The 27273-nt window shown below is 40.4% G+C and overlaps 1 protein-coding gene across 1 annotated transcript; it reads right to left on the bottom strand.

The window, feature by feature from the left end:
- Positions 1-5458: 5458 nt before the first annotated feature.
- On the bottom strand, positions 5459-25206 carry nms (neuromedin S). The gene is made up of 9 exons (XM_033022121.1): positions 25049-25206; positions 21170-21228; positions 20985-21035; positions 18382-18441; positions 18216-18245; positions 18079-18126; positions 17156-17230; positions 6172-6226; positions 5459-5739 (listed from the first exon to the last, which is right to left on the bottom strand). Exons 1-8 carry the CDS (start codon positions 25182-25184, stop codon positions 6188-6190), a joined length of 498 nt encoding a protein of 165 aa, XP_032878012.1. The 5' UTR covers positions 25185-25206; the 3' UTR covers positions 5459-5739; positions 6172-6187.
- Between the last annotated feature and the right edge of the window lie 2067 nt (positions 25207-27273).

Below are 27273 nucleotides of genomic sequence, written 5' to 3'. Positions count from 1 at the left end.
CTGCAGCCCAATCATGTGAGAGAATTACATTACATTTTCTCACATCTCTATTAACTCTCCCCAATTATCCTACCATCCATTCCTAGCAGCCAATAACTTGACGACCTGCATATCTTTGGGATGTGGGAGAAAGTCAGCGTAGCTGTGGGAAGCACCCACAGTTACTGGCAGAAGGTGCACAGTACTCATTGACAGCACCTGAACACAGGATTGTACATGGATGACTGAAACTATGAGGCAGCAGCACTACCGGCTCTGCCCTTTATCCATGTTAGCAGCAAGACTGATGTGTCCTGGAAAAGCATGGAACTGTCTACACTGAGATTTGCAGAACATGCTTGGATGACGAGGGAAATTGAGGCATTGGTCAAGGATAAGAAGGACGCATGGGAAAGGTATAGGCAGCTGGGATCAAGTGATTCCCTGGAAGAGTTTCAGGAGCAAAGGAGTAAACTAAAAAAAGAAATCAGAAGGGCAAAAAGAGGCCAGGATAGCTCTATCAGAAAAGATTAAGGACAATCCCAAGAAATTTTATCAATGCATAAAGGGAAAAAGGTTAACCAGAGAGATAGTGGGACCTCTGAGGAATCAAAGCGGTCAACTTTGTGTGGAGCTACAGGAGATGAGCAAGTTCCTCAATTAGTATTTCTCCTGTTTTTACCGAGAAAGACAGGAGGACGGAGGAACTTGGGGAAGTCAATGGAAGTGTCTTGAGAGCAGTCAGTATTACGGTCGAAGAGGTGCTGAAGATCCTATCGTGTTTGAAGGTAGACAAATCACTCGGGTATGATCATATATACACTAGGAATCCAGAAAGGAAATTGAAACCAATTGAAATTTACGAGTCGTCATTAAATACAGGAGAGGTGGCAGAAGACTGGAGGGTGACAAATGTTGTGCCTCTATTCAAGAAGGGTTGTAGGGAAAACGCTGGGAACTGTAGGCCCGTGACCTTAACATCTGTAGTTGGAAAGTTACTGGAGAATATTCTGAGGGATAGGATATACTTTGTTGGCACCCTTTATGTGGCTACTCTGCATATCTTGGGTGTGCAAAACAAAGAATATCACTGTGACTTGTCACATGTGACAATAATGTATTAATTCATTCATACAGGCATTTGGCAGGACGACGGCTGATTAGGGATAGTCAGCATGGGTTTGTACATGGGAGTTTGTGTCTCACAAATCTGATTGAATTTTTTGAAGATGTGACCACAAAGGTTGATGAGGTAGCGCTGTAGATGTTGTATGTATGGACTTCAGCAAAGCATTCAAGAAGGTTCAACATGGTAGGCTGCTCTGGAAGGATAGACCGCATGGGATCCAAGGAGAGATAGCTGAATGGATAGAAAATTGGCTTCATTGAAGAAAGCAGAGTGTGATGGTGGACGGTTGCTTCTCGGACTGAAGACCTGTGACTAATGGTGTGCTTCAGGGTTTTGTGCTGTGCCTGTTACTGTTACAGAAAATTAGAAAAGCAAATGATATAATCTTTATTGAAATAGGATTGGAGTACAAGAGTAAGGAGGGTCTGGAAAACAAAAAAATCTGCAGATGTCGGATTATTAAACAAAGATTCACCCAATCAAGCAGCATCTGTTGGATTGAGCAAGCACAGTTCCAATGCCATCTATAAATTCATCAATGACACCACGGTAGGAGGCCGAATTACAGGTGATGAGTCAGTGAACAGGAGTGAGACACCTGGTTCAGTAGTGTCACAATAACAACTTCTCACTTAATGCCAACAAAACCAAGGAACAAATTATTGACTCAAAGGGGAAGTTGCTAACTTTCATTGGTTTATTAGCAATAGGGACAGTTGGGAGCTTCAAATTCCCAGGCATGAACATCTCAGATGATCTGCCCTGGGCCTAGCTGATAGATGTAATCATGCAATAGGGTGCCTGTTGCTCTACATTCATAGACGTATAAATAGGTCCAGTAATTGCTCCAACAATCTTCTACAGATGAACAGTGAGAAGAATCCTGACAGGGTGCGTCATAACCTGTTACAGCAATTCCAATGCATAAGAATGCAAGAGGGTGTAGAGAACAGTGGTCTCAGCACAGCCCATCAGAAGCACTGCCCTCCCCACCATCAAAAGCATCTACATGAGGTGCTGTTGCAAGGAGTTGCTATCTATCATCAATGATCCCCACAATCCGGGCTGGGCCCTCTTCTTGCTTCTACCTTCGCATAGAGCTTGAACTCTCAGACCACCAGATTCAGGAACAGTTATATACCTACAACACGTATGCACAACACTATTCCCACCTTACATAGAAACATAGAAACATAGACAATAGGTGCAGGAGGAGGTCATTCAGCCCTTCGAGCCAGCACCTCCATTCATTGTGATCATGGCTGATCATCCCCTATCAATAACCCGTGCCTGCCTTCTCCCCATATCCCTTAACTCCACTAGCCCCTAGAGCTCTATCTAACTCTCTCTTAAATCCATCCGGTGACTTGGCCTCCACTGCCCTCTGTGGCAGGGAATTCCACAAATTCACAACTCTCTGGGTGAAAAAGTTTTTTCTCACCTCCGTCTTAAATGACCTCCCCTTTATTCTAAGACTGTGGCCCCTGGTTCTGGACTCACCCAACATTGGGAACATTTTTCCTGCATCTAGCTTGTCCAGTCGTTTTATAATTTTATATGTTTCTATAAGATCCCACCTCATCTTTCTAAACTCCAGTGAATACAAGCCTAGTCTTTTCAATCTTTCCTCATATGACAGTCCCGCCATCCCAGGGATCAATCTCGTGAACCTACGCTGCACTGCTTCAATCACAAGGATGTTCTTCCTCAAATTAGGAGACCAAAACTGTACACAATACTCCAGATGTGGTCTCACCAGAGCCCTATACAACTGCAGAAGAACCTCTTTACTCCTATACTGAAATCCTCTTGTTAAGAAGGCCAACATTCCATTAGCTTTCTTCACTGCCTGCTGTACCTGCACGCCAACTTTCAGTGACCGGTGTACAAGGACACCCAGGTCTCGCTGTACCTCCCCCTTACCTAACCTAACCCCATTGAGATAATAATCTGCCCCCTTGTTTTTGCCGCCAAAGTGGATAACCTCACATTTATCTATGTTATACTGCATCTGCCACGCATCTGCCCACTCACTCAACCTGTCCAGGTTACCCTGCAACCTCCTAACATCCTCTTCACAGTTCTCACTGCCACCCAGCTTTGTGTCATCCGCAAAGTTGCTAGTGTTGCTCCTAATTCCCACTTCCAAATCATTAATATATATGGTAAATAGTTGCGGCCCCAACACCGAGCCTTGCGGCACTCCACTCGCCACTGCCTGCCATTCTGAAAAAGACCCGTTCACTCCTATTCTTTGCTTCCGGTCTGCCAACCAATTTTCTATCCATGTCAACACCCTACCCCCAATAACATGTGCTCTAATTTTAGTCACCAGTCTCCCATGCGGGACCTTATCAAAGGCTTTCTGAAGGTCTAGATACACTACATCCACTGGCACCCCTTCATCCATTTTACTTGTCACATCCTCAAAAAATTCCAGAAGATTAGTCAAGCATGATTTCCCTTTCATAAACCCATGTTGACTTGGACTAATCCTTTTACTGCTATTCAAATGCCCCATTATTACCTCTTTAATAATTGACTCCAGCATCTTTCCCACCACCGAAGTCTAGCTAACTGGTCTGTAATTCCCAGTTTTCTCTTTCGCTCCTTTCTTGAAAAATGGGATAACATTAGCTATCCTCCAATCCACAGGAACTGATCCTGAATCTATTGAACATTGAAAAATGATCACCAATGCGTCCACTATTTCTAGAGCCACCTCTCTGAGGACCTTATGGATCACCTCTTGCACCCCCATCGCCTTGTTTTCTAATTGTGTTTTGTACTGTTGTTTTTATGCAGTCTTTTTTCTTCTTACTGTCTTGTAGAATTTGTGTAATTCAAATAAAATTTGTGTCTTGGTGTGTTGTCTGTGTGTCTTTGATACTGCTACAAGCAATATTTACACTGTATCTGTATTTCACCATACTTGTTCATAACAATAAGCTTACCTGATGTGACATGCAAGCACATGGAGGCTCTTTGATATGTGTAGTGCTGTCAAATAGCACACATCATTCATTTTATATAAGATTATGAGGCTTGCATGAACATTATATCAGATCATAGTGGACAGTTTGATTTAATTTGGAGAAACAGCATGGAAACAGACCCTTCGGCCCACACTGACCATTGATCACCATTCACAATAGTTCTATGTTCTCCAACTTTCTTGTCCACTACCAACACAGTAGGACACACAGAGGCCAATTAGTCTACAAACCTGCATGTCTTTGGGATGTGGAAGGAAATCAGAGCACCTGGAGGAAACCCATGTGGTCACAGGGAGAATGTGCAAACTCAACTCAGACAGCACCTGAGGTCAGAATCAAACCCAGGTTCTCTGGCACTGAGGCAGCAGCTCTACCAGCTGCGCCAGCCCTGAAGCCTGGTTAAAGCCTGATTTCATTCGCTTGATCTGTGCCACCTATAATATGAGGTGTTCATTCATGAATTGTCTGTTTTCATCATTACAGATTACTCTTTATCACTATTGACTGTGACCTTAGACCTCTCCCATCATCGGTCCAAACTAACAATCATAATTTTAAAGTAATTTTAAAGAGATACAGCGCAGACACAAGCCCTTCGGCCCACCAAATCCGCCCCAGCCAGCGTTTATCATATACACTAACACTATTCTACACACTAGGAACAATTTTTACAATTTTACCGAAGTCAATTAACCTACAAACCTGTACATCTTTGGAGTGTGGGAGGTAACTGGAGAAAACTCATGCGGTCACAGGGAGAACGTACAATCGCTGTACAGATAGAACCCGTATCATGATTGAACCCAGCTCTCTGGAACTGTAAAGCAGCAACTCTACCACTGCACCACGGTGCCGCCCTATTCCACCTGATATAATCCCAACCTTCCAATCATTTTACTTACCCGATCAGCATTTTTCCTTTGCCCATCCTGAACTTCAGGACGCACATCCTGAACTTCAAACCTCTTTGGGATATCTGCTGGACAACCATTTCCCTTTCCATGGTCCTCTGCTCTCAACCTCCAATTAATACACACTCACTCACTCCACAAAATGCACTCTCCACAAAGCAGGGAGAAATCACGCAGAGGCCTTTTCTACCGTGTGGATTCAAAGATCCACATCAATAGGTTAATCTATCAATTAGTAAATTTGGTCTTGTGTCCTTAGGTTTGGAACTCTAATCTATAGGAAAATTGCATCATATAATGTACAAGAAGTCACATAGATATCATAATTAATGCAGTGTCACCAATATAGATACACTGGCATGGCATGATTAGACATTAGACAATTCCAGACATTCTAGGTGTAAAACTGAATATGAATGATAGTTATTTACACGCCTGCCAGATAGGTGGTTATGCTAAGTGAACAGTATGAAAAACCAGCAAAATAACCTGACCAATTCAGTGGCATGAATTTTATGCAAACGTCACTATTAAATAATAGCAAACGCTGTAGGAAATATTTATTTTTCACAGTAGAAAGCACATCACTAGTTTTCCGATACATTTTACAACACTATGATTTAAAGTAATGTAACCAAAGTTATGGTGTGTCATCTGCAGTTGATAATTATCAGGTGCTTTTCAAAATGGAGATTGATTGCAGCTGGAAACCAGTCATTTCTTCCTAAATGATTAATTTAAAAAAAAAATCATTAAGCAACATATATCGTAGAAAAGTAATGTACTCATAACAATGCAGGCACATTTAATATGTTGTATATCCTCAGATCATCCTATCAAAGACCTTAAGCATTAAACTATTTTCAGTGGACCTCAGTGCAACTTAGTAGGCATTTTCGCCATTATGAAAATATATCTGAAGATTTGGTAGAAATTGGACTTGAGTTTTACCCATAATATAAATTTATGGATTTGTGGTTACATTTACAAGACTATGAACTAGTCAAGTCTAATTCATTCTATTTCAGGATCTCAGAACTTTGGAACTAATTCTCACATCAATCATTCCATCATTCCATGTAGCCTTCCTATATAAACATGTTTATTTATTACATTTGGACTATATTTTGAAATTTAAAAGCTGTACTATACGTACATTTGAGATGTTTCATTTATCGTGAGTATACATCAGGATTTCTTCCATTATGAGGCTAGAATCAACAATAAATGCATGAGCAAAATATGTGACAAAATTATAGAAGAAACAAGGGTAATTAAAAATAACATCAGGATATTAATTGCAATACTTTATCTTTTAACTACTCCAAAATTAGTGACAAAGTTAATATACTCTAAAAGGAAGGAATGTTTTTTCCGGGGCGTTTATTCAAAGTCATGTTACATTCAGGAATTTTCTTTATCCAATAGAAACAAACATTATATCATTAAAAAAAAACATGGAGCTACCTTTTTGCTGAATTATGTTTGTGCAAGTTGTTGTTCCTGGAAGGCAAGACATTTTATTTTCACCAATAAATGTTGTGAAATGTTGCCTCAATAGGCCCGACTATGGGTGGACATGGGGATGGGGACTGGACTTTGTGCCTTCCCTCATAATGGGAACCATTGTGGGGGGATGTTTTTAGGTTTAAATTTCTTTATTATTGTTATGTTGTATTCTTTTTAATGTGCTGCAATGGCAATACGCATTTCACTACACCAATTGGTGTATGTGACAAATAAAGAACCTTTGAATTGTTTTGGATGTGGCAGTTTAACATAGTCATCTTATTTATAGCTTTCCTCAGTAGGGATGTAATACTGAGGCTTTATAGAGCACTGGTCAGACTGCATTTGGAGTATTATGAGCAGTTTTGTGCCTCATATTTGAGGAGGGGTGTGCTGCCATCGAGAGGATCAAGAGGAGATTTCACAGAATGATCCCGGTTAACATATGATGAGCTTTTGACGACCCTGGGTTTGTATTCACTGGAGTTTGAAAGATTGAGGGGAGATCTCATTGAAACTTACAGCATAATGAAAGGACTAGGTAAAGTGAACATGGAGAGGATGTGTTCAAAAGGGAACTGCAGATGCTGGAATATCGAAGGTACACAAAATTGCTGGGGAAACTCAGCGGGTGCAGCAGCATCTATGGAGCGAAGGAAATAGGCGACGTTTCGGGCCGAAACCCTTCTTCAGACATGGAGAGGATGTTTCTATTAGTGGGGGGTTCTTGGACCAGAAGGCACAGCCTCAGAATAAAAGGAGATGAGGAGGAATTTTGTTTAGCCAGAGGGTGGTGAATCTGTGGAATCCGTTGCCACAGACAGCTGTGGAGGCCAAGTCTGGGTATTTTTAAAGCAGAGATTGATAGTAACATCTTGATTAGTAGGGGTGTCAAATGTAATTGGAAAAGGCAGGCGTATGGGTTTGAGAGGGAAAGATAGATCTGCCATGTTTGAATGGTGGCATATACTTGATGGGCCAAATGGCCAAATTCTGCTTATATGAATTTTCCCTCCTTTCCAGAATATATCCCAATACCTCTTCTTTCCATATTCTTGTTCATAATTCATTAAACAAAATACCTGCAATGGATAAGGCTATGTAAAGGCACATTTTGTAATAATGAATATTATGGCATAACATTAAGAAATAAAAGTGGAGATGCAATGGTGTATGCACAAAATGTCAGTAAGAATGAAGCTGCTGTGCGTGGTTTTTAAAGATACGAGAAAAAGAGTGGATAGAAATAGACTAGCATTGATTATCTCCCATCGTGATGAGTGTGAGGGAGTCTAAATGGACAATATCCAGAAGAAGAATGAAGAAGAAGAATTTCCTTTATTTTCATTCAGACCTTACGGTCTGAACGAAATTTCGTGCCTGCAGTCTGATAATAAACAACAATAAACACAAATTAACATCCACCACAGTGAGTCCTCCAAGTTGTGAATGAGGCAAAGTCCTGGTGATCTTTTAAAAGATAGGCGTTGTTTACACTGTTTAAATCTCCCCCTCTCTAAAGCTGGCTGGAATAATGTCCATCATAAATTCAATACACGGTTGAGTTTATTATGTAAATGCTAAATAGAAGATGAAGAGACTAGATTGGACTTAGGTTGGACCTAGGATCTCAAGAGTACACTTAGCTCTTCCTGGTCAATCTGAAAGTACATCCTTCATTGTCTGAAGAAGGGTTAACCATCCCAACGTGATAACATAGGGCTGAACAGGAAGACCAACAGATTGCATGCAACTTATTTGGCAAGGGACTGGAGAAAAATCCCTCTGGATGAATTTCCGACTTTAAATAGAGGCCCTATTCTATTGGTGCAGGATGTTAAAGATGCCCTGAATATTATCCCTGGAATTGTTAGCCAACATGTACCCATTATTAATCGCCACAAAATAAAGAAAATGTTTTTCTCATTGTCTGTAGCTTCTTATAAAATGGCTGCTCATTCCCCCCAATAATAGTAAACTATCAGTTAAAACTATTTGCATTTGTTTGTAATCAAGTAAAAGTTAAAAACTCTGAAGACTTGTTATAGTAGGTTCACAGACAAAATATGATAACAGGTTTTAGGACAGGTTTTAGACTAGCCCAAAAAGCAGCTGTGACCGTGAATCTGTGCAGTAAAGAAAATCATTGTTGCAGGAGAGGCCAGATTTCAGAAACAGTTCCTTCCAAAGAATATGGAAGTGGAAAAAAGCAGAGAGAAAGTCTCAGAGCAAGAAATAGTCGTAGAGATGCCCAGACTGTTGGCGAGTCAGGGTGAAAGAGAACCAGGGTGTTTTGGAAACAGAGAAACATGTGAGCCAGAGAGAGAGATAAAGTTAGAACCTGTTAAAGTTAGACATTAATGTGAAACTGTAATGCAAGCAACATCTCTGATGGAGAAGGCGTTAAAATTGGAGAAGTGCAGAGTTGACAAAAATTATAGAATTAGAGGAAGTTATAGAAATCAGAGAACAAAATGTAATGGAGGGTTTGAATTTGAACATTGAATTTGAGGCATTGCTTTGGAAGAGTTAATATTGGATCATGAGCACAAGGGAGATAAGTTGACAGGATTTGAATTAATTGCACCAAATACTGTATACACCTGTGCAAAGAGAGTGTTGAAATATGGCAAGGCTTTTATATGTTTAATGAGAAGAATGGGAAAACAGCAGCTAAGACTTCTTTACATAATGCGACAGCAGGGAATGAAAACCAAACTGAGATAGAATCATGTATTCGAGTTGTAGATAACACAGGCAATGAGCTGGAACTAATATGCAAGGGTAGTGAATAATAAATTTGTGTATTCTAGGTCCATGAAATGGTTAAATAATTGATTAGATGAAATGTGCAGTCGGCAGTAATTACTTTCTTAAATGACAAGATATTGAACAGGTTGCAGAATATCCAACAACTAAATGTAATGTAAAACTTAATTTAAAGGAAATTATTCAAGTGAACATTCGGATTACATCAAACTTAAAAGGCAGACTTCTGTTATAAGGCACATCTCATATTTCAGAGACAATATCATTGTTAAAGATAAATAGCAATGTGAAAAAGAAATTCATAAGATAATTCAAACTAGTCCATATTTAGAGCACAAGTTTAGTTCCCATCATCATATACTTAGTAAAAGTCTGATCTTGTACATGTGTATATGTGTGTGTAGATGTGGTTGTCTTTACATCTTCGCAAAAACACTACGCGGTAACGATGACATTTTTACATATTCCGATTGACATTATTCCCGTCAAGGCTGCGATCATCTTATCTGAACATTTAATGCTTTATTTCTCGACTTATTCTTGACTCATTACTGGTTAAAAGTCTTAGAAAGTCAAAAGTCATTGAAATTAAAACTGATGACGTCGCAATGGCTCAGCTAGCAGAGACCAGCCTCAATGAAGATTTCATCCTATATTTGACACGTTATTCGTGATTAAAGGCTTAAAAATGCCAACTTTCACAAAATGTTTAAATATTCCGATTCACATTTTTCCCCTCGAGGCAGAGATCACTTTTGCTGAACATTTTATGCTTTATTTCTCGACTTATTACTGATGATAGGTTTAAAAAAATCAAAATAACTTGAATTTCAAACCGACCAGCTTCAACTGATGGCGTCACAATGGCTCGACTAGCAGGGGGAAGGCGAATTGCTATTGCAACACGCAGGGCAAGTGCAATTGGAATTTTTTTTAAAGAGCACTGCTGAGGGAGGCAAAGGGAGTGCTGGAATCTTACGTTCGGGAACGGCTTGAGTTGGAGGACCACGCCTCCCGTGGGGGCTACGGGTAGGGAAGGGGTGTGTTGGCGGAGCACTTGGTCTAATTACAACTTAAAAAGCAGCAGGTTTAGTTTGATTTATTCACCTATCATTTGGCAGACCAGTGTGTCTTAACTTCTGTTAAATAGATTTATATCTCAGCTGCTGATAATTGTTACTCATTATTAACGCTGGAGTTTAAAAGCACAGTATGCATTTACTAACAAGCAGAATAACAATCAAAAAGTCAGTTTGATTAACTGGCTTGGCTATCTATTGGGAGAAGGATACAGCTCAGGGACTGGAACTCCAACTGGTACATTGGGAAAGGCTTCTTGCCCCAGGGCATTGAGACTATTCTTTTTTGAACCTTTGTGAGAATCTGGGCAATAGTGTAACTTGGTTGGAGGTCAGTAGGGAGTAGGAATGGCCATTGGTCTGCGGTGTATATGGCACACTCCTGTTCCTCCTGGCCAACAAGTATCCCCAATATAAATCTACAATCACAATTCACAAAGCAGAAACATAAAAATAATTAAATTACTAAATTATCCCCTGAAAATTGCTTGGCCATCTTTTCCCTACCCCATTTTAATTCTGTTTGTGAGCGGGCGAGAAATGATGAGCTGGAGCTAGGTTTGAGATTTAACACCTCCGTCCAAATCTTGATTCACCGATTTTTGCTGAGATACAATTACCCTAGTCATGTCCTGTCAAGTTTCTTGTCATATGCACAAGTATGGCAAGGTACAAGTACAATGAAAATCTTGCTTGCAGCAACATCACAAGCACATGGATGACGCACAAAACATACAGTATACATAAATGGAGTCTGAACTTGCAAATGCTGGTTGGAATAATTATTTCAGTGACAAATAATATACATTGTACAAAATAAAGAGGGACAGAGGATATACAAGAGAGAAAGAGAGAGAGATGCGAGGGGTGGACAGGTAAATTAAAATTTGTTTTTTAAATATCGTCAAAGCTGAGGGAATAAGATCTTGTTGGTAAAGATTCTTTTTATTAGCATCTGAGAGGTTCTTTGTCTGCAATTATGGGGAAAACAGATCAGCTTAGAGCCTGGAGCATTGTATGGAACTATGATAGACACAAAATGTTGGTCAGGCAGCATCTCTGGAGAAAAGGAATAGGTCAAAACCCCTCTTCAGACTCAAAGTTATGGAACTATGAATGTTGTGAACATTACAGAGCCGTGGTTGTGAGAAGAACAGAACTGGTAGCTCAATGTTCCAGGATTTTGATGTTTCAGATGTGATAAAGATGGAGGTAAAAGAGGTAGAGGAGTTGTATTATTAATCAAGGAGAATATCACAGCTGCACTTAAAGAGGACATACTGGAGGGTTCATCCAATGAGTCAATACAAGTAGAATTTAAAAATAAGAAAGGTGCAATCACTCTAATGGAATTATACCATGGGCTTCCCAACAGCAAGCAGGATATAGAGAAACAGGTAGAATTTGTTAGGTGCATCCAAGAGGGTTTCTTGAAAGAGTATGAGAATAGTACAACTAGAAGAGAGAACGTATAGCACCTTGTATTGGGAAACGACCCTGGCCAGGTGACTCGTATTTCAATTGAAGAGCATTTTGGCAACAGTGATCACAACTCATTAAGTTTGAAGATAATTAGGAATCAGAATAAGTGTGGACTTTGTGGGAAAGTACTAAATTGGGGGAGGACTAATTATAACATTATTAGGCAGGAGCTAGAGAGGGTAAATTGAAAGCTGCTTTTATTTGATAAATACACATCAAACATGTGGGGGTTGTTTAAAGACCAACTAATCAGAGTTCAGGACCAGAATACAGATAGACAGGGTACACAAAATTGCTGGGGAAACTCAGCGGGTGCAGCAGCATCTATGGAGCGAAGGAAATTGGCAACGTTTCGGGCCGAAACCCTTCTTCAGACCTGAAGAACCCCTGAAGAAGGGTTTCGGCCCGAAACGTCGCCTATTTCCTTCGCTCCATAGATGCTGCTGCACCCGCTGAGTTTCCCCAGCAATTTTGTGTACCTTCGATATTCCAGCATCTGCAGTTCCCTTTTGAACAATACAGATAGACAGGGACTGATTAGATTTAGTCAGCATGGTTTTGCACGTGGAAGATCACGTCTTACGCATTTGATTGAGCTTTTTGAAGAAATAACCAACAACATTGATGAAGGCAACGCCATAGACATTGTCCATATGGATAAGCAAGGCTTTTGATAAGGTGGGCTGCTCTGGAAGGTTAGATCGCAGGGGATCCAGGGAGAGTTAGCTAATTGGATACAGAATTGGCTTCATGAAAGGAAGCAGAGGGTAGAAACATAGAAACATAGAAAATAGGTGCAGGAGTAGGCCATTCGGCCCTTCGAGCCTGCACCGCCATTCAATATGATCATGGCTGATCATCCAACTCAGTATCCTGTACCTGCTTTCTCTCCATACCCCCTGATCCCTTTAGCCACAAGGGCCACATCTAACTCCCTCTTAAATATAGCCAACGAACTGGCCTCAACTACCTTCTGTGGCAGAGAATTCCAGAGATTCACCACTCTCTGTGTGAAAAATGTTTTCCTCATCTCGGTCCTAAAATATTTCCCCCTTATCCTTAAACTGTGACCCCTTGTTCTGGACTTCCCCAACATCGGAAACAATCTTCCTGCATCTAGCCTGTCCAACCCCTTAAGAATTTTGTAAGTTTCTATAAGATCCCCCCTCAATCTTCTAAATTCTAGCGAGTACAAACCGAGTCTATCCAGTCTTTCTTCATATGAAAGTCCTGACATCCCAGGAATCAGTCTGGTGAACCTTCTCTGTACTCCCTCTATGGCAAGAATGTCTTTCCTCAGATTAGGAGAACAAAACTGTACGCAATACTCCAGGTGTGGTCTCACCAAGACCCTGTACAACTGCAGTAGAACCTCCCTGCTCCTATACTCAAATCCTTTTGCTATGAAAGCTAACATACCATTCGCTTTCTTCACTGCCTGCTGCACCTGCATGCCTACTTTCAATGACTGGTGTACCATGACACCCAGGTCTCGTTGCATCTCCCCCTTTCCTAATCGGCCACCATTCAGATAATAGTCTACTTTCCTGTTTTTGCCACCAAAGTGGATAACGTGACATTTATCCACATTATACTGCATCTGCCATGCATTTGCCCACTCACCCAGCCTATCCAAGTCACCTTGCAGCCTCCTAGCATCCTCCTCACAGCTAACACTACCCCCCAGCTTCGTGTCATCCGCAAACTTGGAGATGTTGCATTCAATTCCCTCGTCCAAATCATTAATATATATTGTAAATAGCTGGGGTCCCAGCACTGAGCCTTGCGGTACCCCACTAGTCACTGCCTGCCATTGTGAAAAGGACCGGTTTACTGTCTGCCAGCCAGTTCTCTATCCACATCAATACTGAACCCCCAATACCGTGTGCTTTATGTTTGTATACTAATCTCTTATGTGGGACCTTGTCGAAAGCCTTCTGAAAGTCCAGATATAACACATCCACTGGTTCTCCCTTATCCACTCTACTAGTTACATCCTCGAAAAATTCTATAAGATTCGTCAGACATGATTTACCTTTCATAAATCCATGCTGACTTTGTCCAATGATTTCACCACTTTCCAAATGTGCTGCTATCCCATCTTTAATAACTGATTCTAGCAGTTTCCCCACTACCGACGTTAGACTAACTGGTCTGTAATTCCCCGTTTTCTCTCTCCCTCCCTTTTTAAAAAGTGGGGTTACATTAGCTACCCTCCAATCCTCAGGAACTACTCCAGAATCTAAAGCGTTTTGAAAAATTATCACTAATGCTTCCACTATTTCTGGGGCTACTTCCTTAAGTACTCTGGGATGCAGCCTATCTGGCCCTGGGGATTTATCGGCCTTTAATCCATTCAATTTACCTAACACCACTTCCCGGCTAACCTGGATTTCACTCAGTTCCTCCATCTCATTTGACCCCCGGTCCCCTGCTATTTCCGGCAGATTATTTATGTCTTCCTTAGTGAAGACAGAACCAAAGTAGTTATTCAATTGGTCTGCCATGTCCTTGTTCCCCATGATCAATTAACCTGTTTCTGACTGCAAGGGACCTGCATTCGTTTTAACTAATCTTTTTCTCTTCACATATCTATAAAAGCTTTTGCAGTCAGTTTTTATGTTCCCTGCCAGTTTTCTTTCAAAATCTATTTTCCCTTTCCTAATTAAGCCCTTTGTCCTCCTCTGCTGGACTCTGAATTTCCTTCCCCACTACCTTCAGAACTACCTTCCCTGATTTATTTTTTTGCCAAACTGGGATGAACAATTGTTGTAGTTCATCCATGCAGTCTTTAAATGCCTTCCATTGCATATCCACCGTCAACCCATTAAGAATCAATTGCCAGTTTATCTTGGCCAATTCACGTCTCATACCCTCAAAGTTACCTTTCTTTACGTTCAGGACCCTTGTTTCTGACTTAACAATGTCACTCTCCATCCTAATGAAGAACTCAACCATATTATGGTCACTCTTGCCCAAGGGGCCACGCACAACAAGACTGCTAACTAACCCTTCCTCATTACTCAATACCCAATCTAGAATAGCCTGCTCTCTCGTTGGTTCTCTACATGTTGGTTTAGAAAACTATCCCGCATACATTCCAAGAAATCCTCTTCTTCAGCACCCTTGCCAATTTGATTCACCCAATCTATATGTAGATTGAAGTCACCCATTATAACTGTTTTACCTTTGTTGCACGCATTTCTAATTTCCTGTTTGATGCCTTCCCCAACTCCCCTACTACTGTTAGGTGGCCTGTACACAACTCCCACTAGAGTTTTCTGCCCCTTAGTGTTTCGCAGCTCTACCCATATCGATTCCACATCCTCCAAGCTAATGTCCTTCCTTTCTATTGCGTTAATCTGCTCTCTAACCAGCAACGCTACCCCACCTCCTTTCCCTTTCTGTCTATCCCACCTGAATATTGAATATCCCTGGATGTTCAGCTCCCAGCCATGGTCACCCTGGAGCCATGTCTCCGTGATCCCAACTATATCATAGTCATTAATAGCTATCTGCACATTCAACTCATCCACCTTATTACGAATGCTCCTTGCATTGAGACACAAAGCCTTCAGGCTTGTTTTTACAACACTCTTACCCCTTATACTATTATGTTGAAAAGTGGCCCTTTTTGATTTTTGCCCTGGATTTGTCTGCCTGCCACATTTCACCTTGCTACCTATTGCTTCGACCCTCATTTTACACCCCTCTGTCTCTACGCTCACACATTTAAGAAACCCTTTCCCTTTAACTCCATCCTCAACTATCCCATTCGACACCCCACCCCCCTTATTCAGTTTAAAACCACCTGTGTAGCAGTGGCAAACCTGCCTGCCAGAATGCTGGTCCCCCACCTGTTAAGCAATCCGTCCCTTTTGTACAGTTCCCCCTTCCACCATTACACCATGTAATAGTGGAAGGGTCAGGAGGGGTGTGCCTCAGGGTTCGGTGCTGGGTCCATTGCTGCTTGTGATTTATATTAATTTGGTTGAAAATGTACAAGGCATGATTAGTAAGTTTGCAGATAACACTAAGGCAGGTAGTATCGGAGAGAGGGAAGATGGCTATCAAAAAAGGCTCTTGATCAACAGGGCAAGTGGGCTGTGAAATGGCAAATGGAGTTTAATGCAGATAAGTGTGAGATGTTGCATTTTAGGAGGTCAAATCAGGAAAGGGTTTTAGAGTGAATGGTAGGACCCTGGGATGTGCTGTAGAGCTGAGGGTTCTAGGAGTACAGGTACATAGTCCCCTGAAAGTGGTATTACAGGTTGATTTACGAGGATGTTGCAAGGACATGAGCAGCTGAGCTATAGAACGAGGGTGGGCTGGCTAAGGATGTTATTCCTTGGAGCGCCGGAGGCTGTTGGCTTTGAGAGGTGCATAAAATCACAAGGGGAGTAGATTGGGTGAATTCACAGTCTTTTACGCAGGGTGGGGGAATCAAAAGCTTGAGGCCATATGTTTATGGTGACAGGGATAAGATTTAATACAAACCTGAGGGCTACTTTTTCACTCAGAGGGTGGTTAGTATCTGGCACAAGCTGGCTGAGGGGGTAGTTGAGGCAGTAATGTAAAAGCATTTAAAGGACACCTGGACAGGACACCAAGGATAGGAACGTTTTGAGAGGGATATGCACCAAACGCAGGCAAATGGGACTTGCTTAAGTGGGGTGTTTTGGTCAGCATGGACAAGTTAGGCCAAAGGGCCTGTATGCCTATGTAAATAGAATGGACGGACGGTAAGATTAGGGAACAGAATTTTGGATGAGGAGAAATTGTAAATTTGGGTCCAACGTAAAAAGGAAGCATTTGTAAATTTTAGGGACATGAAAACCAGTCAAGGTCTATGAAGAATGTAAATAAAACAGGAAATAACTCAATCTATGAAGGGAATGGATGAATGACATTTTGGATCAGGACACTTCTTCAGACTATTCTGCATATCTTTTGTAGTTCAAGAATACAACATTTTATAGTTGGTTTGATTTGCACTGCATTTTCTTATTTTATATTTGATTTCATAAGCACTCTCCCATTTGTAATTTAACGTCAAAATTGAGATTATTCACATTCAATCACTATCCTGATTTTGAACATCACTGAAAAATGTGCTCCTACTCCATTGTCAAATCAGACTGATCTCATTCATGATTAATACAACATAGCTTTGTTGCAAAGTTAATGATTATGTTGTTATTAAAAAGCCATGCGACAAAATTTATATACTGCAGATTTGGGCAAACAAAGTCAAGGCATGTAAAATGAAGTTTACAAAGTAAGGAAGGAAAAAATGCATACTGAATAAAGAGTTCTATCCATTCTTCTTTCCGAAAGTTTTGGTGCAAGGTGCAGTAAGGGATGCACGGCAGATAGCTACATCCAAAAAGAAAAAAAACAGAAAATATCAATAGATTAACATACAAAATAGTATCAGTACTATTACTATGGTACAAATACCAGTACTAATGTTAGGACTATTTTGATCAGACAATAAATCTCTGGACATAATTATCCCAACAATAGATTCTCTAAAATATTTTATTGAAATCCAACTCTTACTTAAATCTAAACTCCACTCTTGTATTTAAATATTTTAACTTACAGATACTGGGGAAAATATATATAAACCTCTTTAAGCTAATTTGTTTCTTAAGGATTTAGAATACAGTTCTTTAATACCGATTATAAACTTGCACTGGAAAGTAAAATCATTTAATACCTTCCAGAAGAAGCCTCAAGGCACTGAATAAATATGGAGAGGTTTGGCCGGCTAGGAATTTATTTCTTGGGACATAGCAGACTGAGGAGTGATCTTATAGAGTCATAGATTTGTCCAGCACAGAAAACGGCCCTTCACCTCAACTTGCCCATGCCATCCAAGTTACCTCGTCTACACCAGCCACACCTGCTTGCCATATACCTCTCAATCTTTCTTGCCCATATGCCTATCCAAATATCTTGTAAATGTATAAAATGTAAAAATCATGAGGGGCCTAGATAGAATCCCCACAGCTCCCCCGCCCCAGTGTTAGGGAATCAAGAACTAGAGGACATAAGTTTAAGATGAGAGGGAAAACATTTCATAGGAACTTTAAGGGCAACTTTTTTTACACAGAGGGTGCTATGTATAAGCTGCCAGAGGAAGCGTTTTACCGGGATAATATTCATAATAAGACATATTTAAATACTGCAATTGTTTCATTTTAACTGAAAATAGTTACCGTGTTTTTCAGATGTGGACTTTGTGTTTTGGAGTAATGAAATAAAAACTGCATCAAAGAAAAACAAGATTTTAATAATATTCAGCAATACATACAATTTTCATTATTTTAATCTTTAAATAAGAAAGTATACTTACTCTTTTATACATGGCCTCATTATCATCACTCTAGAGAATAAAACAATGTAATGTTGAGTAAGTAAATAATTAACAGTAACATTTATGTGACTTTTATATTTAATGAAAACTAGTAAGAAAAAAAATGATTTAAATTATTTCAGGGGGATTAATGCTAAATACTCACCCCAGTTCTAGGCACATTTTGTCGGATGGCATTGCAAAAGTCCATAACAAATTTAGTCATCTGAAAATGGAAATAAACATTCCCAATTAACAAACTCATTATGGAAATTTTACTGTTCCAATGACATCTTGGTTTTGTGGGCTCTCATCTCTTTTACCTCAAATGCTGTCAATTTGGATATCTCATGTGGTGCATCACTGCCATTTATAACAAATCATCTTTGATTTCAGGATAAAACAGATCAATTAAATATCCTTTCCTTCTCCTTCCTTCTCAAGATACAAGCTCTTGCTGATCAAAGGAGATATATCTAATAGCCGAGACCTAGTACTTTTAGTGATGACGAAACAAGGAACTGCAGATGCTGGTTTACAAAAAAAGTGCTGGAGTAACTCAGTGGGTCAGGCAGCATTGCTGAAGAACATGGGTAGGTAACTTTTCATGTTGGGACTCTCAGCCGAAATATCGCAACCCGAAGCATCTCTTATCGATGTTCTACAAGGATGCTGCCTGACCCGTTGAGTTACTGCAGCACTTTTTGTCATCCTTTGGTGCTGCACATTCATGGAAATAATTGTTAATATGTGGAGGATCCAGCAACAGCATCAGAATAAGAGAAAAGCTTTCTTTGCTCTGTCCAAACTATACACTTCAAGTGTCACTGATCAACAAACCATTTTGAATTTTGTCAGCACCTAGCTATTTCTAAGTGACATTATGTCACTTTTAAGTGACATTCCAATGAGTTACTGCTTAATTAAAAATTGTGATGAAATTGTACCGTCCCCAACAAGAGAGACCTCATAGGTCCACAAGTTAATTGCTGGTAGATGTTAGTGCTATCATCTTGTTCTTGCCAATAACCTTACATTTTTATGACAATTTAGTACCAAGCCTCATTACAGGCTTGATGCAAACATACAACAAAAGGCAATTCCATTGTCTAAACAATGAACTACAGATGCTGGTTTACATAAGAAAAAGATGCTGATTAATACACAAAAGAACACAAAGTGCTGGAGTAACTCAGCAGGTCAGGCAGCATCCCTGGAGAACATGGATCGGTGACATTTCGGGTCAGGGTCTTTTTTCAGTCTGAATTCCATTGTGGTTGTTTGCGAGATCGAGACCGAATTTGACCGTGTTGGCTGCCCTGGTAAAAACTGGACATCAAAGGGAAAACACTGCAGTGGCTGGTGTCATACCTCGCACAGTTGTCAGAGGTCCATCGTCCCAGCCACAGGACATCTCTACAGGTGATCCTCAGACTAGTTATCTGTGGTTCAAGTATCTTAAGGCACTTTACCTTCCTTACATTATAATGCCACAAGTGGAGATGTAGTACATTCAGTTTTCTTGATTTGTAACTCCTCAGAATATGAAGTAATCAATGCCCATATGCAGCAAGAGCTAGACAACAACCAGGTTTGGGTTGAATAGAGGCAGGTAACATTTGAGTAACACAAGAGCCAGGCAAACACCTTCTCCAACAGGAGAGTGTCCGATCACCAGCCCTTGAGTTTACCATCACCAAAGACCCCACATCCTGCCGACTGACCATTGACGAGGAACTCAAAGGACCATTCACATTAAACCATTGGCCACAAGAGAAGGTAAGATATAATGTGTCCAGCAGTGTGCCACTAACTTCCTGACTTCCCCAAAGACTTTCTACCACCTACGAAGCACAAGTCAAGAGTATGCCCAAGTGGCCATTATGATAGATGCGGTAAAAGGCGTAAGCATCAGAAGACGTTTTGAACATGGTGTTGTCAAAGAAAAAGAAAAATTGTTGTCAGTCTTGTGCAGCCTTGGCCGAGTGAGTAAAATAGTATTTAAAGTTCAGGACCTCAAGCCTAGAACAAAGCTCAGCCTTTGAACCATGGACTACAGACTTAGAGCATCTCAATGCTCTGGAGAGATACTACTAATCCCATCGCCGCAAAATCCTCCAAATCCATTCATAGGAAGACTGAACCAGCGTCTGGGTCTTCTCTCAGGCTAATATATCAAGTTTGAGCCCCTAATTTCAATCGATCACCTCCAGTAGACAGACCGCATTCTTTACATTCTCAATACCAGAATCCTAAGTTAGCTGTTCTGACCTACATCAAGGTAAGAATACCAGAGAATAGAGGGAATAATTAAAGGTCATTCTGAACGCATTGTTGAAAAGAGTCTGAAACTGAACCATCTCCTGAGATTCCTACCCATTATTGTATTTAGAATAGCATTGAAATCTCAAAACCCTTCTTTGAGTGCGCCCACAAGCTCAGCATAAATGAAGGAAATGACACATCACTTTTCAAACTACTGCACACCTACCCTATCAAGCAAACCTTCCCTTATTGGAAATGTTTGTGGAACCTACAGTGGCTTTGTCAGCCATCTCAGAACGCACAGAAAAGGAGAGGAAACAGGGTATCTATAAAACAAGGGGCCGCCTGAGAGAAAGTGAGAGATTAATGATGAGAAACAAAATGTCCTTATTGTACTGCAATATCTGCCTGGAAGAATTCACTAACAAACAGCTCATCGATTAAACAAAATAATTAACTTCTCATCTATGTCTTCAAGAGATAAAGTTAAGATTGTTATTTTACCTGAGGCTGTATCTGAAGTGCTCTCAAGTGAGTGAGACACAAAGCCAAATTCTGCAGAGGAGAAACCAAAACCACAAGTACATTTAAATTACATTGCACAGCCCTGGAGAGTGTAATTTATTGGTGAAGTGAGGCAATATCAAATCTAACATCCACTAAACAATAACTTAAGTCATCAATATTACCTCTGCACTGTTATTGTCCCATTCGTCAGAATAATCTTGAAAGTAATGATGTGGGGATCCTGTCAGCAGGAGAAATAAGAATGACAGATGCAAATCACTAAAGAATGTGCATTTAACATTAAAATACAACAATATATGGAAACGTGGATGCTAGTGAGTAACCATCATTAAAGAAATTATTAGAAGTCAAAGATACCTCATAAATAACCAAAAGCTTTCATTCAGGCGGCATAGCTCTCTGGTAGCCCTTTTCAGGGCTCCTGCAACGGCGACTTCTCCCGCCCGAGTTGCGGGGTTGAAGAGCTCCTGGAGCGGGGCCTACATCACCGCCCCGCGCGGCTTGGAATGCCTGCGGGACTCTGCGAGCGCACGCCGGGGGCTCTAACACCAAGAACCCGGTGTGCGACCTTGCATCACCCGGCGTGGCTTTAATGGCCGCGGGACAATCGCCATCGCCAGCCGGGGGCTTTGACTTTGACTCTGACATCGGGGGGGAGAGTGCAGTGGAGAGATAAGTTTTTTTTGGCCTTCCATCACAGCAATGTGATGGATGTTTATGTAAATTATGTTGTGTCTTGGGTCTATTTGTTTGTAATGTATGGCTGCAGAAACGTCATTTCATTTGGACCTCAAGGGGTCCAAATGACAATAAATTGAATTGTATTGTAATTGTATTGTATATAGAGCCACTGCCTCACAGCATGAGGAATCGCAGGTTAGATCCTAACCTCAGGTGCTGTCCCTGTGGAGTTTACATATTCTCCCTGCGACCACCTAGATTTCTTCCAGGTGGTTTGGTTTAATCCCACAGATGTGCGCGTTTGTAGGTTAATTGGCCTCTTTAAGTTGCCCCTAATGTGTAGGGAGTGGATGCAAAAGTGAGATATCATAGATACCACACTATGATATCCAGTGAGATATCATAGATAATGTAATCAATGGTCAGTGTGGATTCATTGGGTCAAAGGGCCTATTTCTGTGCTGTATATTTCAATTAATTCAATTTGAAACTGCAATAAACATCGACAGGTTCCAGGTAAATGAGGCTGGGAACCTTTGGGGAAAATATGGTGAAGAAGTGAGACTATATTCTAGGGCGAGACCAATAGGATTTTGGATATTTAAAAAATCTAATGATTTGGGGATCAGGTTTCAAAATGGATTTGAGGTACAGGATCAGCCACGGTTCTAGCGAATCAAAAATAGAAAATACTGGAAATATTCTGCAGGGCAGGCAGCATATGTGGATAAAGAAACAGAGTTAACGTTTCCAATTGAAGACCTCACCTCAGATCTGGGCAAGAGAGAAACGATTGTTGAAAGTTACTGGGAGCGACGGGACTATCCCTATTCCATTTTACATAAGCAACAATGATAATTAAGAATCACCTACTTGAAACTACTTAGTGACTTCCTTGTGTACCTATTTTATTTGGGCCATTTTGTATGGTGGGTTATTTAAAATAGTTTTCTTTATCTTCAGGAGATTCAGAATGTCAGACTTCAGTGGAACCCAGTTTTTTTCCCCAATGGGCCTTTTCCCCTAGAAGGGCCGAGATGGCCTGTTTCCGTGCTGTAATTGTTATATGGTTATATGGTTATATGGAAGTCCGTTGACAATGAACATTGCAGGAAACATGGACTTCATACATGTATTTAGAATGTTTGGGGTGCAAGATGTTGGTATTGCACGAATCTTTAGGGACAGTGGCATAGTGGTTACACAATAGCATTAAAAAGTATGGATGCAGAGATGAGAGTTCAAAGCCCAGCAGAGCAGTTGGATAGTTTAAGTAACTAAATAAATGTGGATATTTCTGAACAAGTAACTTTGAAATCACAGATTTCTTAGATACAATAGTGGCATTTTAGAGACTTTCAGATAGGCACATGGATATGTATGAATGGAGACACTTAGATTATGTGCAAGCAAGAAGATGAGGTTAACTTGGCATCATGTTCGGCATGGACACTGTGGCCGAAGGGTCTGTAGTGTTCTATGTTCTATCTAACAGGCATGCACTTCACTAACAATGTAGATCTTCATTAAAGTGGTAAAATCCTGATTAGGTCTTGAACCCAACACTACTATCTCCGAAGAGAGTTTTATTACTAGGAAAATTTGACACTAAATTGGTTACATTGGGAAAATTATATAAATTCTAGCATCCTTAAACTGCAATGGTATTAAATGGGTACATTTCCATTGAGGAAGTCACCTACACATTCACGATTAGCAATGAAACCTTTAAAAAGGCCACATCATTAATGCCTTCAGGGCATGAGCATTCCTGATTTGTTTCCAACAAGATGCATGCACCCAATAGCTTCAACAACAGAATGTCATGATAATTTCAGTGAAAAAGTGGGAACATTTGTTTAAAATCATTTCCAAATTGATTATTAAAGTGAGAAAAATTTGCTCATTTATTATATCTTCCTATGTCATAATAATTTCACACAAAATAACTCCTTGAAAAACTACTGAGTGGAACAAATGATTGAGAAACTCTTCAGAACCTGGAAACTCCACCACAACAATCCACTTACCCACATCTAATGTATTTGTTTGTACACAAGATGGTACAATGTATATTTGGTATATTTGGTGAATAATGGTTCATCACACTGGTCCCATGATTGATGCATAATAGTGAGACCCTTCTTCAGACCTTCAATGCCTTCAGAGGCACTTTCATCAATAACTAATTATAAGCAATTCTGATGGAAGCATATACCCAGTATTTGCATAGTTTGGTATTACATTTAATGCAAAGCTGTTATAATAAGTTATGAATATAGTTTATGACAACTATCATAGCTTTAAAATGAGTAGCACTTATCTTAGACTACTGTAATAAGGAAAAAGGTTTAAAGGGAACCTGAGGGAAACAGGGTTTTCCACACGGGTGGCAGGTTTATGGGACCAGCTGGCAGAGGAGGCAGTGGAATCAGCCACAATAGTCGTGTTTAAAATACATTTTTCCAGCACATGTGTAGGATCATTTCGAAAGAATGGGCCAAACGGAGGAAAATTGGACGAGCATAGATAGGCATCTGGGACTGGACGGGACGGCACGGACGAGTTGTGTAGCGGCTGGTGCTGCACAACTCTATGAATCCAGGAAATATTACACTCGCCCAGAGGTTTGGTCACGTTCTCATAACCTCCCGCAATTTGACGGGTCAGATCTATAAAGCAGACGGCACAACCCTTAAAAAGTGAAACCCTAATCGTTTAAACACGGATATAATGTACTTTGGATTGATGGCAAAACCTCGCATCCTTCTGCTTGCCAATCCATTCCAAGCTCGTTTCTATCTGACATAACATCTACAATTATCGCCTCAACGAATTTTTATATTTAAACAGTTTTCCGAATTAAAGTCCCAAAATATTTGCACATGGGATTGGATCTGAGTACGGATGGGACTTTCAATATCAAGCATTAACGTCTTGTGTGGTACAACGATCAGCTTAGGTCCGTCTTCCCAGCGCTACGAATACTCTAGCGTGTCCAAACTTTAATAACATTCCGAATTTAGCCATGAAAGCTGTATTACTATGAACAAATTACAGTACAGGGGCTCATGCGATCCTGCCACACAGAAATGTCACAAATCAAATGTGAGTAATTAGGAAAGTTATACATTAACACTTCAATCTCAACAAAAAAATAGTGTGGGTGAAAGAGTGGAGTGCCTGTTTATTCTGTTATACCTGAAATCGTTGTGCAACCAAGACAAAGTAAAGTTTGACTTTTTTTTTTGTCGTGGAATATTTGCGTTTTAAGAACAATTTGGAATTTAAAATAAAACAGACTGCGACGTTTGACTGCGCACCCTAAACATTTAATTATAACTTTAAAAGCGACGCACCTGAACTTAAGGGTAAAGTGCACAGACAGCAGGCAACCAGGAAAATGTGCTTTGGCGAGCTGCTCTTCATCCTGTATGTCGGTGGTTTCTTGTTGGTCCCGGTAGTCCGTGTCTCGCCGGAGCGTTCGTTCAGCATGGTGTCACTCGCAGCAGTGTTGTGATCGCGCAAAACTCAGCGGCGAGCAAAGATCCTTTGGCGGCGAGATGCGAGAACCCTTCAATTTATAGGATTTCACTTCCTGTACCTCGGTTTCTCATCAACGCCTAGCGGGCATCCCAAATGCCGCGTAAATGTCACACTGCTTTCTTATTTATAAAGCAATATCCCCGCTGATCCACGGCACGCTTCAAAAAGTCGTTGCCTAAAAAGTTAATAAGTTTAGAATTTTTTTTTACTGCGCAGAAGGGAGTTTAATCAAATGCCATACAACATTGCACTTTTATGAGTCACATGAGTTTTGTTGTATAATGATGTGACTACACCACTTTTCCACAATCCCGATGCATTTCCAATCTATTCCATTCTCCCAAAGAAACAATAGGATACATTTAATATCGACGTACATGTGAACACCAAATGCATTATTTAATGTGATCTACCCACAAGGCACAGACTGGACAACAATTAATATACAGGTAAAAACAAAATACTCAGAATATTTCTGAATAAAATGAAGATTAAACTATTCGGGTTAATTATTCTCGACTACAAATTTAGGGGTAAAGCATTTGGGGAAAAAAAACCACGAGCCTTTAAAAAAAACCTGAAGTATTTTAAGAGGAGGGAAAAGCTGATTTTTTTTAAGGAATCTTCGTGAAATAATGTTTTACCTGTTTCCTCACGGAAAACAAAAATCTTCTCAAATAACGACTCTACTACAAATAATGGCCTTTAAAAAAGTATCAGTCACGTGATTAGTAAAGTAAAGTAAAGGTATTAATAAGCCGGAAAAAATGATACAATTCATAGGAAAAAAAACGGAAGAGGTGCCTAAAGAAACAATGGATGCTGGAATTATCATCTTCATAAGATCATTGTGGTCAAATTTGCACCTATGGTCCAGAGGTCTAGGTTACTGATCTGGAAACGTGAATTCAAATCCCATCCTAATTCCTTTGAAACTCAATTCCATCCAAGTAAAAAAAAAACAGAGAAACATAGAAACATAGAAATTAGGTGCAGGAGTAGGCCATTCGGCCCTTCGAGCCTGCACCGCCATTCAATATGATCATGGCTGATCATCCAACTCAGTATCCCGTACCTGCCTTCTCTCCATACCCTCTGATCCCCTTAGCCACAAGGGCCACATCTAACTCCCTCTTAAATATAGCCAATGAACTGGCCTCGACTACCCTCTGTGGCAGAGAGTTCCAGAGATTCACCACTCTCTGTGTGAAAAAAGTTCTTCTCATCTCGGTTTTAAAGGATTTCCCCCTTATCCTTAAGCTGTGACCCCTTGTCCTGGACTTCCCCAACATCGGGAGCAATCGTCCTGCATCTAGCCTGTCCAACCCCTTAAGAATTTTGTAAGTTTCTATAAGATCCCCTCTCAATCTCCTAAATTCTAGAGAGTATAAACCAAGTCCATCCAGTCTTTCTTCATAAGACAGTCCTGACATCCCAGGAATCAGGGGAAAGGTTTGAAGGAGACTAGAGGGACACGTTTTTCACTCAGAGAGTGGTGGGTTTTTGGAAAGGGCAGTCAGAGGAAGTGGTAGAGGTAGATATTTCTTTCAAAAGACGTCTGGACAGGTACAGGAAGGGTTTAGGTCCAAAATCACGCACGTGGGACTAGCGCAGGTAGGCATCTTGGTTGGTATGGACGTGTTGGGCTGAAGGTTGTTTCTGTACCGTATGATGCTATGATTTTAAATATATATATAGATTCTAGAATGATTTCTGCAGGTGTGAGGGTAACAAATGTGACCTCATTATTTATGGAAGAAAGGAGAGAGAAAGGGGAACTAACGATTCTTTAACAATTAGTCTGACATTCATTGTAGATAAATGCTGATGTTTACAAGAAAAGAATGCCACATCAAAGATTCAGAAAGTATACTAGAGAAACCGCAACATGAATATCGGAAAGGCTAATCACTTTAGACTAATCTCTTAGATGAGTTTCTTGTTTCTTCTAGAGAAAATAAAGGGAACCAGTATATTTGTAACATATATTTGCAGAATGTTTTTGCAAAGGTCCCATACAGAAGGGTATTAAAGCATA

The sequence above is a fragment of the Amblyraja radiata genome, chromosome 6 (assembly GCF_010909765.2).
Source record: "Amblyraja radiata isolate CabotCenter1 chromosome 6, sAmbRad1.1.pri, whole genome shotgun sequence".
Lineage (NCBI taxonomy): Eukaryota > Metazoa > Chordata > Chondrichthyes > Rajiformes > Rajidae > Amblyraja > Amblyraja radiata.
This window is presented reverse-complemented; position numbering and strand designations above follow the sequence as displayed.